The 17,436-nt window shown below is 43.6% G+C and overlaps 1 protein-coding gene across 2 annotated transcripts; it reads left to right on the top strand.

Annotated features, from left to right (window-relative positions):
• Window positions 1-775: 775 nt before the first annotated feature.
• LOC108550728 (mitogen-activated protein kinase kinase kinase 10) lies at window positions 776-15,974 on the top strand. Of its 2 annotated transcripts, none has more exons than XM_017904558.1 (7): window positions 776-1,191; window positions 3,709-3,952; window positions 7,866-8,127; window positions 10,015-10,297; window positions 11,856-12,044; window positions 13,734-13,852; window positions 13,934-15,974. In XM_017904558.1, exons 2-7 carry the CDS (start codon window positions 3,887-3,889, stop codon window positions 15,472-15,474), a joined length of 2,460 nt encoding a protein of 819 aa, XP_017760047.1. In that variant the 5' UTR covers window positions 776-1,191; window positions 3,709-3,886; the 3' UTR covers window positions 15,475-15,974. The 2 variants fall into 2 exon arrangements, with proteins under 2 accessions (XP_017760047.1, XP_017760046.1); XM_017904557.1 differs by having other exon boundaries at window positions 776-1,300.
• Window positions 15,975-17,436: the final 1,462 nt, after the last annotated feature.

Below are 17,436 nucleotides of genomic sequence, written 5' to 3'. Positions count from 1 at the left end.
GAAAGCAAAAGAAAGCCGCAGTTGACTGAACTACCGACAGATGTCTACAGCGTACGCAGCATTTATTGGCGGAAGAATTTTAATCGCGCACAAGCTATTAATTACGCTAATTACATAACCCCTAAGCAAAGACTCACCTGTCGACGAAGAATAATCGTTTGTCCCAATGTGCATCAACCATTCTCCAGGCACGCCGAGCAGACCTACAAGAACGATACCCGCGGCTTCTTTTATATACCCGAAAATTATTCTTGCTCAATGACAAATCGTCTGGCCGTATAGCTTCCGCAAAATTGCTCGAGTAAAATTCCGCGAACGCAACGCAATCAGCCCCGAATATTACCGCTAACGAAACAACACCCACGGAAACGACTTCTCGCGCCGAAACGGCCACGCGTACCCGCGATCAGCGCGATTATAACGCTCGAGCGTTGCGCTGCTAGTGAGATATCCCGTTCCACTTATCCCTCGTTTCGAGAGCCGCGTTTACCACACGTGAAAATAACTCGCGAATTAGTCATCGCTCCCATAAAGCTCACAGGAAGCTGATCGTGTCGCGACGCGGACGCATCGATTTCCCGGGACCGCGATTACGCGTTCAGCCACCTCCGGCCACGTGGTCCGCCTAGAGATTCCGTGTGTAACGCGTAGGCGTCGGGACGTCACACGGTGTGGTCGATTTGCCTGGAATCGTGGATCATCGCCGCAGGGACCGATCGGTCGGGGCATCGCGAGCCGCGTAGACGACGTCCGCGTCGGGGCGTGAGCGCGCGGCCAAGCCGGCTCGGCGCCAAAATCAGCTCGGCGGTCGCGCTTTCCGGTCGGTGTTTTATAAATACTGCAGACAGTGGAAAAGTGCAGCGTACACCGGAGTCGCTGTAAAATCACGAATCTCGGCGGACACGGTTACGGGCCAGCTGCACCAGCGTATCGAACCCGACCCTCGTCTCGCAAGGGGAGAGGAAATAAAATTCGACCGGTGTTTCGTGGTGGTCCCAGGATCGCGGAGGGTTAACTAGGTGGCCGAGGGAGCCGTGCCGCTGACATTCTCGCGGATTAATCGCGGCCCCGGGTCGGATTCTGGCCGAGCGGATTCTCGGAACCGAGTGGCGGAGTGTGCGCGAGTGAGTGCAGGGAAGTTGCAGAAGAGGCGTTTGGTGAAGCTTTGTACTCGCTCAGAGAAAGTGATAAGTAAGCCTGTGCTCTGGGAAAGTGCGATAAAAGACTGCTTAGACACCGGCTGCGCTGGGCCAGATCATCGTTTCGACCAGTTCTTTCGCTCTGCTTTCTTTCTGCTACGGTTAAGTATCCCGAGCTATTTCCAACGCGCCACAACCAGTTCGATTTCTTTCCCGATAAATCGCCGGTTATTAATTCCCCCGGCGTTCTAGGCTAATTTAGAAAGCGTAATTTATTTACTCGTCAAGCGATATTTTTCGCCACGATTAATGTACGCGAGGAATATTTGCTGGTTCCTCCGTTTGACAGGGTAACAATAGTCTTGAGGTCGGCTCGTTCCTAGGTATGAGCATTATTTTTAGTTTCGATCGGCTTCTCGCGAGTTCGACGATGGGCAAAATCGATGTAGGTGCTAGAGAAAGGTCTCCGGCGAACACGGACTGAGCGATATAGCGAAATTTGGCGAATGGCGAGAGGTACGCGTATGCCGGCCGAGATCCGCGGCGCTTCGCTGTGTTCCAACTTGCGCAATAATTATCGCGGATCGAAAATACGAGCCTTAGATCCTCCATTAGAGAAGAAATAGCATCCTCGGCGCGAGAGTGCAAGCAGGAACAACTTATTCGGACGAATAATATACAACTATGAATTATGGCCCGGATTCTGTGACGCTATTTTTGTCCACGGCACGTGTACACCGACTCTGACGACCGTCTCTTCGGGGCTCGCGACGAGACACCCTTTCCCTAACCTCTTCCAAAAAATTCGTTGTAACATATTCTCTGATTATATGACCCTCGTTCAGCCTTACTGGCGAATTCATTCATAGGTATCTTGAAATTCCACGATACCACAGCTAAACATTGATTTAAAACGTGAAATGGCTTTTGTTGCAATATAGTAATTTATAAATGTCCACAACTATGGTGTGTCCCTAAATTTTGTTGACTCCCTAAAATTTTACATCAACTCTGTGTATTCTGTCTAATGGGTTTCCTATCCTATGAAGAAATAAATACATTAACCTCTGTAAAGTTCCAATGCTTTTATCCATATAGTTAACAATGTTTATTGAACTTATAGTAGTATACTTTAGTAAAAATTAGTAAGAATTCGTCTAATAGTAGCTACTATTGACTGTTTGCTATAATGCTTATTCCTTTTCTTAACGTTTCTCTCGATAATTGTAATAATTATCAATTTAAATGAAGAAATTGTTAATATCGGAATTATAAGGTTATAAAATGTCGAATTTAATAAGTTAATACCATTGTACTAAATTTTAAAGCGGTTCTTAAATGTTTAGATGTGTAATATTAGAAAGGAAGGTGAAAATTCGATTGCTAGGAAAAAGTGGCCGGTGGCGCCGCCGGAGAGTAACTAGGAGCCGCCGCCATGACAGTTTTAATTCCTCTCAGCCGTCTGCGGACTTTCGAGCCGCGTTTCCACGTTCCGCGTTATTTTTCTCCGCTGCATCGATACTTTTTTTCATCGTCCGCGTCGGCATGAATGTTTCATGGCCTGAATGCGGCGCTCCGTATCGCGAAAACGCGTTCTCCATCGGAAGTAGCTGAACATCAAACGACCCTGGCTCGATTCTTTTCACGATCACTGAACGCGATACGCCCGCGTCCACCGTATCTTTTTCCTTCGAGACGAAGTGGCGGACGGACCTTCCAACGACGCAAGGCGTCATTCACCAAACTTCTCTTCCCTTTTTCCTCTCTCCCTCTCCCTCCGACGCCCGTCTCTCCTCTCCGTCTCGCCGGAACGTTTCTCTCTTCAGCTTCTGCTCATTCACGAGGAGGCCGTGCCACTTGCGAGCTTTGTAACTCCGTGAAAACGCGTCGTTACCCTGCACGGCTGCACAAAGGGCGCATTATCTAAAACTTACGCTTTCGCTTTGCGGCTACGCGGAAGCACGTGATCGCGGTTTAAGTGGCTTTCGGCAAACTTTCCCCTACCATTTCTCCCAGCACTTTGGCGAACGCTTTAATTCTCAACAGGATCTTGTTGTTACAAAACGCCGCCAGGCTGTATGGAGCTTCTAATTCTACGTCGTTTACGTAACGGTTCGAGGGAGCGCTGTATGGAAGTTAATCTGACAAATTGCAGCAACTTTGCCCGGCAGTTGCATTGAAAATTCTAATCCCGTTTTCACCATTAACCTGTCATATTACAGAAATAAACAGATACTCTCTTTTCTTCTTGATCGAGAAGCGTTGCGGAATGCGACGTTGTGTAAAGTCTCAAAGCGAATCTGAACGTAGGTTTACCGTGGAGGTCTTGAGGAATCTTAAAACAGGTGCGTGTCTAGTAATAATAGGTTCCAGTACTAACAAAAATAAAACGAAGTTCGAAATCTGAAAAGCGTTCTGAAGTCGTCAACTGATCGAATAAGAAGATTCTCAAGATTCTCATTGTCAATGAATATTGACAATCTCATCAAGGGAGCTGATAAATTGATAAATTACTAATTACCAAAGAGACCATGTTCGAATCCCATTCTCATCGATGCAATCGTTTCAGACGAAGGATCCATCGATCGAAGAAGGACATCGAGGGTTGATCGACGGAGGAGGAGCGTTCACCGCGAAATGACAGCATGTGGGGCTCGTGATCTCCTGGTCGACCACAGCGGACAGTTAAACGCGACTTTTGGCTACAATTCGGGCCCGTGGCGCAGGATCGACGACCGTCCGTCAGAATGAGCTTAATGAAGAAGGCCATCGGCGGCTCCATTCACAGGATACGAGAGTTCGAGCTCGAGAAGGTAACTCGATTGGCGAATCGAATCTTCCTCGTGATACGACCAGCCTCCCCCGTTTTCACCCTCCGCCTTCGTTGCGTGTCCGTCCCGATCGTCCCGCCATCCCCTTTTGATGCTCTGCCAGGTAATATGATTTTTCGATCGGCCAGATTGAACGAGGCTGTTGGTCCAGTCGAATGGGAAGGACAAACGCGACGAACGCGGATTTCGAGTGTACCCTGGATGAAACGATTAATCGATCCTTCAGTGGCTTTCTCCGATTGTTCGCGTATTCCGCTGGAATTTAATTATCAGTTCCTTTCCCGCCATCATGGCAGTTAACGAACTCTGGAGACGATAAAGAGCGGTCCGGCGAGTTTTCAATCCTTGACATAGCGTTTGACAGCGTTTCGTCGGTTAACGAGTATTTGGAGAATATTCACGTTCGATTAACAATTGGAATATCGCGTGATTCGTGGGATCTGTGTGTGCCTGCAGTTGCTGACCTAGCGGCATTTAGAGAGCTCTGGAAATGATAAAGAGCGGCGGGTGGAGATTTTCAAGCCCCTGACGCGACGCTCGATAGGTTTTGACAGTTATCGCATATTCATGGAAAATCCACGCGTGATTAACAATAGAGATATCACGTCATTTGGAATTCATGTTTTCGACTGAACAGATAAAATCCACGCGTGATTAACAATAGAGATATCACGTCATTTGGAATTCATGTTTTCGACTGAACGAAATTTAGCCAACTTTGGGGACGACTAGATGAAGTCTGGGAATATTTGAATTTCCCACGCGACGTTTGACAGATGTTTGCCAATTATTGAATATATTCGTCGAGAAATGTACATTTACACCTCTTGTTTCCGCAATTTCTGCACTTTCTGATGTTCAACCAGAGACTCGGAATTTTTATTTCTCCATTTTCCCCTTTTCCCGATATTTAATGAACTATATAATAATAATAAGATAGAACTATATTTAATAATAAAATAATTTTCGACGTTCGATGGGTTTTGACAGTTATCGCATATTCATGGAAAATCCACGCATGATTAACAATAGAGATATCACGTCATTTAGCCAACTTTGGAGACGACTAGATGAAGTCTGGGAATATTTGAATTTCCCACGCGACGTTTGACAGATGCTTGCCAATTATTGAATATATTCGTCGAGAAATGTACATTTACACCTCTCGTTTCCGCAATTTCTGCACTTTCTGATGTTCAACCAGAGACTCGAAATTTTTATTTCTCCATTTTCCCGTTTTCCCAACATTTAATGAACTATATAGTAATAATAATATAGAACTATGTATAACAATAAAATAATTTTCGACGTGACGTTCGATAAATTCCATTAATTATTGAATATTCGTCGAAAATTGACGTTCGATTATCACAGACATCGAGTCACCGGTAACATCGCTTTAATCAATATCATTTATCAATGCTAGATTCTCGTAACACGAAAAAGACCGGGAAATTTCAGAATCCTCTCGCAATTACCAAGAATATATATCTTGGCAAAATTAATTGACTCCTATCGGGACAGAAACACGATTATATGCGTCTATTTATTTTCATCATACTCCTTTATAATATATTTAGCAACTTCGAGGTCGTCCATTCTGCCTAATGAATGCCGCGGATCAGCAGGCAGCCGCGAAGCGCTCAGCTCCTGAAGACGCCTTAATATAACTCAGCAACGAGGCTTTTGTTCCCGCAACATTTATTGTCCCATAAAGCAACCGAATAAAGATGCTGGCATTGGACTCTGCTCATGGACCAGCGCGCGCGATACCTCGGCTTTTCCTTAACCGAGCGTCGAACAGAAAGCCAGCATTCTTGGCCGCGATCTCCGTCTGCGGATGAATCATGAGCGGAATGGACAGGCTGTGAAACAACGACGGTCCTCGAATAAATCCAGGCGGATCGTCTGACCCGATCAGAAGGATCCCGGGATTAAGTGGTATTAACAATCGTCGAATTACTCGTCGCGTAACTCACGTGGCCGCGTTTCCAGCCGCATTGTGGCTGTCGAGATCCAGAAATAGTGGCCGTACGTGCAACATTTACCACGGAACCGAGCAACGCGGCCGATCTCCACTTCGTTTCCTGGCACTAAACCAACTTTCTCGCCCGATGCCCACTTTATGACAGTACGCGACGCGATTGTAACCTTTAACACCTCGACGAGTCGTGCGAACGGCCTGTTTGCGGCTCACCGTGCAGTAAAACGTCGCCAGCTCGTTTCCATTGTTCGCAAGATACTGTCAAGTCGCGTTCTCCCACAGTCGGTCGACGTACGTACTTCGTCGGGCCGAGGACTCGTGAATGGGATCAGGCTGCTGTCATCGAGCAGTCTATGACAACAGTGGCTGGCGTTAGGCTCCGAAATGTGTCACTGCGAATGAGACAGCTTCTTTTTCAGGTTTTCGGAACGCGTCTCGAGTAAAGTATAATCATGCCTTCTCGGTGTGCGATGGAATCGCGCGTTGACACGGTTTCGCGGCTGGTCGAGTGGGAATTGGCAGATGATGGGGAATGACACCGCGGCTTTCAGGTGGGAGATTGAGCACGGTTCTGAAATGTGGGTGAAGGTGGATCCCGGAAGTTGGTGAGATCGGCAGATCTTAAAATGGCAGATTTTGGAGAAAGTTTGGCAAGCTATGAGGCTTGACACGAGCTTGGTCAAATAGTGAATTTTTCAATTTAAATTCTAAGTGGTGAATACTATTTTTAGTGCACTAGTAGTAACCTGACAGCAAATTGATTTCATATAAATAGTGGTGACTTAAAGTCAATTCGATTTCGCGTCGTTATTATTGATAAAGAGTCAATTTGACGTACGTCACGACTTTAAAATTAAGTTTAACTCATTGACAGTTTACCCCGTGACTGTCACTATATATGGACTAATTACTAAGAAGATACATATAAAACACGTCTTTTTACATGTTTTATTACATGCCTAAGAGTTTTCGAACATAAAAGGCTTGACAGTTTTTAGACCTAAATTCGTAATTTTAAAGGTTCATCTTGTTTCATTAATTGTTGGGTAATGTAGGGTAGTCAATGAAAAACTGAAGGATTTGGAAAAGTCGTAACACGTTCATTTCCAATCTTTACTTTTTCATTTTCTTTTTTTTTGGATTAAAATTTATTAATTATATTCCTAAATAAAAATACGTGTTTGTAGAAGTTATTCTAGATTTATATTATTCAGCCTTCCAGTGACCACCCTGTATTAGAGTACACAACGTATAATACTATAATCGAGGATTTTTATAGAAACTGCAGTTTTGGGTGAATATTCGTGACACACACATGAATCGAATATTTTGACAGCATACTGTACGTGACTTTACATATGTCGACTTTACCTATTAAAATTTCAATAATTTTTAATTACGAGAAAAGTGCGAAATCCATGAAATCCATCTCTACTGATCATCACTAAAATACGTACATCATCTATCATTAATTGAAACCAAAATCCACAAAACTATCCAAAATTCTATTTCAAAGAAGCACCATTAAATCTCAAGTATCGCCCTCCAATTGTCAAAATAAAATTACATCTATTAATTATCAAAATTACACCTCATTCTACCAGAAAAATAACAGGGCTTAGGTCTCGTGGGGCTTCGAGAAAACATCCTGTGTGCATACTCGAGGTCGCCACTTCGCGTCTGGTCAGTGTCAAAAGAGTCAGAGAGAAGCTAATGCTCTGGTCTCGTTTCGAAAGAACCTAATCCATCGAACTGGTATGAAAATGGTGTGAAAAACAGACTTCTCTTACGTCTCTCGTTCAGATCCAGCGTCCGAGAGTCGGGACAAAAGAGCAGCTGTTGCGAGCCTCGACGTCCGCCATTTGCCTATGCCGTACCAGCTGAACGGTATTGCTTTCCTCTGTCGAACAGGTGAATTTGATCGACGAGTTCGATATCCTGCAGATCGTCGGCGAGGGATGGTTCGGGAAGATCCTGCTGACCGAGCACCGGAGCACCCAGACCGAGATGGTGCTGAAGGCTCTGCCAAAGGCGTACACCGGCATCACGGACTTCTTCCGTGAGTTCCATTACGGCCTGCACCTGGCTGCGCACAGGAACATCATCACCACCTACGACGTGGCCTTCGAGACAGCAGGGTTCTACGTCTTCAGCCAGGAGTACGCTCCCTTAGGTGAGTCCCTGTGCGTTGACACTACCTAGCCTAACTCGCCGTCTGCTCGATCGTATGCAGGACGGTGGCCTCCATTTTACGACGATGCGCGAATGTGGAATAGCCAATGCGTCGCGCATGTATGATTAACGCCATAAAAGTGATGTTCCCGGGGACTCGGATGCTCAAATGCGAGGGATAATGGAATATTTGATGCGGAGGAATCCCGATAGCTACGAGAGGAGTCCGGATAAATTGATGCCATCGTCTGAAATCTCTATAGCTTCTTGCTGATGAATCGTTGATGAAGCCTGCTTGGTATCGGTGGAGCTTCTAGGCGCCGCGGACATGATGCATCGTCTTATGAATCCTGGAAAATTTTTAAACGTGTACATTCGAATACTGGAATATATTCTGAAAGGAAATCGAATAGTCCCCCCTTTGGAATTCGAATATTTATGTAAAAATCTGCAGTTCGAATTCACGTTTCGAAGATGCGAAAATTATTTTGCAATTTAGTCGATGGAACTTACGAATGCCAAATCAAATGCTTTTGACAGCATAATAGAGGATACCAAATTTATATTATTTAATCAATTAGTTTAATCAAACTACCTAATTTTTCACAAAAATCTGTAGCTTAAATTCGGATTTGAGGGCCCAAAAATTGTCTGTCAATCCAATTTAAGTAATCTAAGTGTCTTGACAGGACCCTCACAAGGGAGCACAGCACAGCAAAGGATACCTTTGTTTATTTCAACGAAACTGCAAAATTTTCTATTTTAATTTATGAAGCGAAAAGATCTTCAGTTTGAGTTCGGATTTGAGGGGCCAAAAATTATCTGTCAATCCAGTCTAAGTAATCCGAGTGTCTTGACAGAACCTCCGCAACAAGTACAGCATGGCAGAGGATACCGTTGTTTATTTCAACGAAACTGCCAAATTTTCTATTTTAATTTATGAAGCAAAAAGATCTGCTATTCGAATTCGGGTCTGAGGGCCCAAAAATTATCTTCCAACCCAGTCTAAGTTATATCCGAGTGTCTTGACAGTTTTTTTCGCAAGGGAATACATCGTAGTACAGAATACCTTTGTTTATTTCAACGAAACTGTCAAATTTTCTATTATTAATTTATGAAGCGAAAAAATCTGTAGCTTAAATTCGGATTTGAGGGCCCAAAAATTGTCTGTCAATCCAGTTTAAGTAATCTAAGTGTTTTGACAGGACCCTCACAAGGGAGCACAGCACAGCAAAGGATACCTTTGTTTATTTCAACGAAATTGCCAAATTTTCTATTTTAATTTATGAAGCAAAAAGATCTGCTATTCGAATTCGGGTCTGAGGGCCCAAAAATTATCTTCCAACCCAGTCTAAGTTATATCCGAGTGTCTTGACAGAACCTTCGCAAGGGAATACAGCATAGTACAGGATACCATTGTTTATTTCAACGAAATTGCCAAATTTTCTATTTTAATTTATGAAGCAAAAAGATCTGCTATTCGAATTCGGGTCTGAGGGCCCAAAAATTATCTTCCAACCCAGTCTAAGTTATATCCGAGTGTCTTGACAGGACCTTCGCAAGGGAATACAGCATAGTACAGGATACCTTTGTTTATTTCAACGAAACTGTCAAATTTTCTATTATTAATTTATGAAGCGAAAAAATCTTCAATTTCAGTTCGGATTTGAGGGGCCAAAAATTATCTGTCAATCCAGTCTAAGTAATTCGAGTGTCTTGACAGAACCTTCGCAAAGGTATATAGTATAGTAGAGAATACCTCTGTTTATTTCAATAAAACTGTCAAATTTTCCACCTTGATATATAAAGCATGGTGTAACGAAAGCTTCCTACGTAGAATTTGCGAGTAAAATTTTCTAATACCTGTTCGTGTAATCCATCATTCCAGGAGACCTAACGTCGAACGTGACAGAGACTGGCTTAGGCGAGCTTCACTCGAAGAGGGTGGCCCGGCAACTGGCCGCAGCAGTGCACCATATCCACAGTCGCGAATTGGTGCACCGTGACATCAAGTTGGACAATATTCTCGTATTCAGGAGCGACTTCTCGCGGATCAAGCTGTGCGACTTCGGCGAGACCAGACGGATAAACACCGTGGTGAGGCGACACAACGAGTGGCTGCCATACTCGCCGCCCGAGGTACTGCAGATCGACACTGACGAGACGTACAAGTAATTATACGATTGAGCATTATCAGAAATAATCGAAATAATAATTCGAGATTGCCACACGCAACTGGTAGAACTCGAACAACTGCATTTCGAAGAATCGTTTCATTCCAATTAGCACATATTCCGAATCTTAATTTCGCTCGGAATAAAATTAGAGTAGACGCTTTCAAGATTTATATAGATTTTCAGATGTGTTAAGTATTGTACAATTTTAGTCGCCTCACTAGTATAGCTTATTTACCACAACCAGCCAGATTCGTGTTTGAAGAATTAACATTGAACCTATCAGAGTTTAAATGACTGTTTTCAAATTTTTATTAAAAAATTTGCATTCGGTGTTATCAGTTATCAACTTCTCAATGCGATACCTTTTCTATTCCATTTCTTTCCAACCTCATCCTCTTTAATTTCGGATTAATATTGAACCTATCAGAGTTTAAATGACTGTTTTCAAATTTTTATTAAAAATTCTGCATTTAGTGTTATCAGTTATCGACTTCTCGATATTATATCTTTTTTCTATTCCATTTCCTTCCAACCTTATCCTTTTTTATTTCGTCACTTTCTATCTTGTTTTAATTTATTTTAATTTATTTTAATTATTTATTACCTATTTTCACGTATTTTCAATTTTAAAAATTTACAACGAGTCGAATTCGTGCTCAAAGAATTAACATTAAATCTATCATAGCCTAAATGACCGTTTTTTAATGTTGTATTAAAAATTCTGCGTTCAGTTATTGACAGTTATGATCAGTTATTGACAGCTGGATATTTCTCTTGATACACGTATTATCAATTTTTCAATATTTTCTTTTCAGTTTTTTAATTTTATATTAAAAATTCCGCATTCAGTTATTGACATTATGAGTTACTGACAGCTCGATATTTCTCTTAATACACGTATCATCAATTTTTCGATATTTTCTTCTATTCCTTTTTCGCGTTCATTTTTCCATCCACCGGTCATCTGACCTGTGGTGGTAGGTTTAGTGTTAACACCAACAGGGAAGCGTGTATATCGAAATTGGCTCGAGGATCGGAGAGATATTTGGGTTAACATTTGCACGACGAAACGTGATCTGTCGTTGATGTAATCCGTGGTTAAATGTTTGATCGATCGACAATGCGAAAGGCGTATCTCGAATTTAACCTTTTCGCTGTTAAACATGAACGGAACGCTGTCTACCATGTCTATTTTCTTTCTCTGTCGTGTAAAATATTCGCCAGCAACTTTCCCGGGTCAATCTCGATGAAAGTGAATTTTCCCTGAAGCTGTCACGCATACCGAGTAATTCGAAACGAAGAACCTCTCGAAAAATCGACAATTTTAACACGCTTTTGATAGTTATAGCGTTAATCTCTAAGCGAATTTACGTTTTCAAGTTGGCTTTCGAAAAATTCGTCACAACGATGACGTTCCGTGTTCGTCTTTCTCCATTCACTGTCAACAGAGAAAGGACGAAGACGGGACGTGGTTGCAGTGGAAATCGTGGCTTGCGTGATCATGAATGACAAAATATGCACGCGTGCGCTTATTTACGTTTGGCGTTTTCAGAGCTCTCACGTCGCACGACGTCTGGCAATTCGGCATTGTCCTATTTGTCTGTCTGACCGGATGCTTGCCGTGGCAGAAGGCGGCGTTGGACGACCCGCGTTACACCAGATATCAAAACTGGCACAACGCGACGCTCAACATAGCCAAGAAACCGAAATTATTTCAGCTGATCAGCTCACGGGCGCAGAGGTCAGTTTCTTCTTGCGTACCAGGCGCCAGTGCTTGTTAAATTATCGCTGGAAAAATTTTCTCATGATAATTGCATGTGACAATTTTAATATCCAAGCTTGATCATGCACCCTCTGTTTTAATCGGTTTTAAAATCGATAAATTCGAAGTTTGATTATATTTTTTCGCAAAATAAGTGTGTCCACTTCCAAGGAAAAGTTTATGATGGAATAATAAAATTGGTGTAGGTTAATTTTTATAAACATGAAATTGCTAATTTCTTTATTGCTATTATAAAAGTCTAGATATATATTTTTACGTAAAATAGGTATGACAACTTTGAAGGGAAAGTTTATAAAAGAATAATAAAATTGGTGTAGGTTAATTTTAATAAATATGAAATTGCCAATTTCTTTATTGCTATTATAAAAGTCTAGATATATATTTTTACGTAAAATAGGTATGACAACTTTGAAGGAAAAATTTATAAAAGAATAATAAAATTGGTGTAGGGTGATTTAAATAAACATGAAATTGCCAATTTTTTTATTGCTATTATAAAGGTTTAGATTTTTCTCTTCAGGGTGGACGAATGAAAAACGCTGCAATCTCGATGTGTAATTACGCGTCATCTGGCAGATTTCGTGGAGTAAATAAAATAAATGCTCGTGGCTAGTGGTAACCTGACTAAATAGGAAGCTAAAGGTATAAATGGACGGATAACGAGATCGCGGGTTAAATGTGCAGAGGGAGTTCATAAAAAGGCTGGCGTTTTCAGGATTGATCCAACATGTTAAAACAAGCAAAAGGGTTCACGGTGCAACGGATTATATTCTGAGGTCGCGTAAAGAGCAATACCGAGAAATGTTTCCGTTTTAGCTTCGGTTTGTTTTCGAAATAAGCACGGGACCGACTGAAAGCAACCCACCCCCGAGTTAAATGGTTTATTGTCTCAGGGTGAACAGAATCATTAAACGTAGCGAGATGATGAATCTCGTGGACACGCATTGTTTAACGACAACCGAATTAATCTGTTCGTTCCACGAGAGAAATTTTAAAAATTCGGGAACTCGAAAATCAGGTTCGAATCTACCCCTAATTTTAGAGCAATAATAATTCTAAGATGTTAAGCGATACTTCATTCACCTAAATCCCAATTTCCGTCATTTTCAAGATTTTTATTATTTTAAGGACAGCCAAATTAGTATGTTCGTTCTACGAAAGAAATTTTAAAAATTTGCGAGAAATTCGGGAATTCGAAGATTGGCTTCGAACCCACCCTTAATTATAAATTCATAATAACTCTAAAAGTTCAGCGAAACTTCGCTAACCTGAATCCTAATTTCTGCCAATTTCATTGACTCTTCTCTAGAATATTCTAACGTCTACTGGGCCCCAAAAATTCACGAAAGATTCTGGGATTTGAAGACATCAATTTCGAACCTACCCCTAAAATTATAGATTCATAATAACTCCAAAAGTTCAGCGAAACTTCGCTAATCTGAATCCTAATTTCTGTCATATTCGCTAACTCTCCTCCAGAATATTCGAACGTCTATTGGACCCCAAAAATTCGCGAAAGATTCGGGAATTCGAAGATCATATTCGAATTTACCCCTAATTTCTAATAATTCTAAGAGTTCAGCGATACTTGGCTAACCCGAAACGTAATTTCTGCCATTCTCACCGATTCTTTTCGACACCCTGTAGAATGTTCAAACGTCTGCTGGACCCAAAGGCTGAGAAGCGGCCAGCGAGCGTGTTGGAGGTAAACAAATACCTGGAGGACAGGTGGCTGGCGAAACTCGGCGCGGAGAAGACCATGAACGGTAAGGATCGATCCGAATTAAAGACCCGTTCTCTTTTTCCCCTGTTCTCGTGCCAGCCTCATTGATTCGCCGTTTGCACAGGTGGCGCGGACGAGCGGGACGAGCTGTGCCCCTCGATGTACAGCTTCCACAGCTCTCTCGAGGAGAAGAATCAACTGCTTCACACCCTGACCACGTACGGTATCGAAACCACGGTAGACAGGACGAAGAAAAAGGATCGTATCAGGGAGTGGATCCAAGCGAGCGCGATAGTCGAGGAGTACGAGGAGGACGAGTCGGATCTGAACGAGGACATACGCATCTACGACGACGAGGACGAGGAACCTAGCACCATGAAAGGCAGACACTTCCCAGAGACGCGTCCAGTGGTGAAGAACGAGGAGAGGAAGCACAGAAACAGGACTGAAGCGTCGTCACCCTGGAAGCGGCAGCCTGTCAAGCGACAGCCAACCGAAAGGAAGATCCCGTTTGCTCCACAAGTGGCCGAAGAACGCGAAACCATCGCCAGATTCGCCAGTTTCCCCAACGGCGACCCTAACCTGGCAGTTCTCAAAAACGTCAGCAATGGAAACGCTATACCACCTGCAACGACCCAGCCTCTGAGAAGCCAATCCAGCATCGAGGATCAAAAGTCACTGGTAAACGGACAGACGATGAATAATTCCCCACTGAGCAGCCTCAACACGTCTCAAGACGAATCGATCCCGACCAGCAGTAACAGCCTCAAGTCCAACTTGAGACCTAACCCCAGGTCCAACTCCGGAACTCCGGAACTCGCCAAGTCTCCCCGAGACTTCCAAGACCAGACCATCTCGCGGACAGACGCGGTTGGCAGCGCAAGTTTGCCGAAGAGCCCGCAGACTCCTGCCAGGCGGCATCGCTCGCAAACCGCCCCGTTTCCGGCCACGCCGGTGCTGAACGGAAGCGGAACAGAGGCCGCGAGGAGGAGCCAGTCGGCCACAGTGCTGGCGAACTCGGCGCAGCCAGACAGATCGACCCCGGCGATCGGTCGATCGGCGGACAGGTCAGCCGTGCAGGCATCGAACGGCCAATCGTCGGCTCGCGGCGAGAGCTCGACCCCGAGAGCAGAGCATCGATCCGCGACGCAATCAATGTCTCGAGTAGAAAATGCATCCGTGGTAATGCCGACGGCGGCGGCTGCTCGAGTGGAGAATCAATCGGGTAACGCTATGGCGGCAGCCAGAAACGAGAAATCCCCGGTCGGCCCGGTCCCTCTCGCGTCTGCGAATCCGCTGACGATGTCTGTCGCCTCTCATCTCGTCATGCAGAGCTTCAACGCGCTGCAGGGGATCAACTCGGTGGCCGGTGGAGATGCCAATAATAATCCCGTACCCGGTTCCGTTACGAATGTGCCAGGCTCGCCGAGGAACAGCCCGTCCTCCACGCCTAGCAAGATTCTCACCCCTAAGAACAGCCCCACGGCCACGCCAGCAAGGACGTCCACTCCGCCGAAGCACAGAGTGCCTCACCGGGTCGAGGAGACGGTATTCTATGGGAAGGATCCGTTCGAACACTATGGCATCGCTCAGGGGGTGATCATGAGGACAGAGAGCGCTCGGCGTGGCTCGATGGAGAGCGGCAACAGATCCGTCAGTAATTGAGGATCGATGTTCGATCTCGCTTTCGCGCGACACGGTGGATGCAGGCTGGCGAACCGGCGCGGATTGTGGATGGGACATGACATCGTGTCCCGGTTTGGCAACGGTTTATGCGTCATGTTTCTGGTTACGCAGCCAGAGATATAGAGGAGGGAAAGTTGTTCTCGTTGCGATCACCTGAGTTCTTCCGAATGGATTGTGGTTATTCTATGGATTTGATCACATCGCGAGGGAGAAGAGCAGCAGCTTTCCGAAAACCGCTGAAAATATAGAGTAGATCTTGTTGTAATTCAACAACAATGTGTATTATCTTATTCCGATGTGTGAAATGTTTTGACAGACACGAGCAAACGACGTGTTCGAATTGCCTCGTTTCTGGGAGTATTCTCGATTGTTATGAACGGTGTAAACAGTAAGAAGAGGAACAGTCTATGAACATGGTTCAATAGACGATACGAATATCGTGAACCTGTAATTGCGATTTGACATGTCACGTTTCTGGAAATATTTTCGACTGCTATGAACGGTGTAAACAGTTCGAAGAGGAACAGCGTGAACCTGCAATTGCGAGTTGACATGTCACGTTTCTGGGAATATTTTCGAATGTTATGAACAGTGTAAACAGTTCGAAGAGGAACAATCCATGAACATGGTTCAATAGGCAATACTAACATCGCGAACCTGCAATTGTGATTTGACATGTCACGTTTCTGGAAATATTTTCGACTGCTATGAACGGTGTAAACAGTTCGAAGATGAACAGCGTGAACCTGCAATTGCGATTTGACATGCCTCATTTCTGGGAATATTTTCGACTGTTATGAACACTGTAAACAGTTCGAAGAGGAACAATCCATGAACATGGTTCAATAGGCAATACTAACATCGCGAACCTGCAATTGTGATTTGACATGTCACGTTTCTGGAAATATTTTCGACTGCTATGAACGGTGTAAACAGTTCGAAGAGGAACAGCTTGAACGTGAAATTGCGATTTGACATGTCACGTTTGTGAGAATATTCTCAACTGTTATGAACAGTGCAAACAATTCAAAGAGGAACGACCCATGAACATGATTCAATAGACAATACGAATATCGTGAATCTGCAATTGCAATTTGACATGTCATGTTTCTGAAAATATTCTCGACTGTTAAGAACAGTGTAAATAGTTTGAAGAGAAACAGTGCGAACTTGCAATTGCGATTTAACATGTCATGTTCTGAGAATATTCTTGACTGTTATGAACGGTGTAAACAGTTCGAAAAAGAACAGCGCGAACCTGCAATTGCGATTTGACATGCCTCATTTTTGGGAATATTTTCGACTGTTATGAACTATATAGACAGTTCAAAGAGAAACAGCCCATGAACATGGTTCAATAAGCAATACGAATATCGCGAAGCTGCAATTACGATTTGACATGCCACGTTTCTGGGAATATTCTCGACTGTTATGAACGGTGCAAGCAGTTCGAAGAGAAACAGCCTATGAACATGGTTCAATAAGCAATACGAATATCGCGAAGCTGCAATTACGATTTGACATGCCACGTTTCTGGGAATATTCTCGACTGTTATGAACAGTGTAAACTGTTCGAAGTGGAACAGCGCGAACCTGTAATTGCGATTTCACATGTCACGTTTCTGGGAATATTCTCGACTGTTATGAACGGTGCAAGCAGTTCGAAGAGAAACAGCCTATGAACATGGTTCAATAGACAATACTAATATCGTGAACCTGCAATTGCGATTTGACATGTCACGTTTCCGGGAACATTCTCGACTGTTATGAATAGTGTAAATAGTTCAAAGAGAAACAGCCCATGAACATGGTTCAATAGACAATACTAATATCGTGAACCTGCAATTGCGATTTGACATGTCACGTTTCTGGGAACATTCTCGACTGTTATGACCAGTGTAAACAGTTCGAAGAGAAGCAGCCTATGAGCATGGTTCGGAT

Source organism: Eufriesea mexicana, unplaced genomic scaffold, assembly GCF_001483705.2.
Source record: "Eufriesea mexicana isolate 0111107269 unplaced genomic scaffold, ASM148370v2 scaffold2964, whole genome shotgun sequence".
Taxonomy (NCBI): Eukaryota; Metazoa; Arthropoda; class Insecta; order Hymenoptera; family Apidae; genus Eufriesea; species Eufriesea mexicana.
Note: the sequence above shows the minus strand (reverse complement) of the source record. Positions and strands in the feature narration are given on the sequence as shown.

Bases quoted from the DNA above. Each gene is read 5' to 3' on its own strand.
- LOC108550728 (XM_017904558.1), top strand. From the start codon at position 3,887: ATGAGCTTAATGAAGAAGGCCATCGGCGGCTCCATTCACAGGATACGA. The intron at 12,045-13,733 runs GTCAGTTTCTTC...GACACCCTGTAG, and splicing joins ATCAGCTCACGGGCGCAGAG to AATGTTCAAACGTCTGCTGG. The intron at 13,853-13,933 runs GTAAGGATCGAT...CCGTTTGCACAG, and splicing joins CGCGGAGAAGACCATGAACG to GTGGCGCGGACGAGCGGGAC.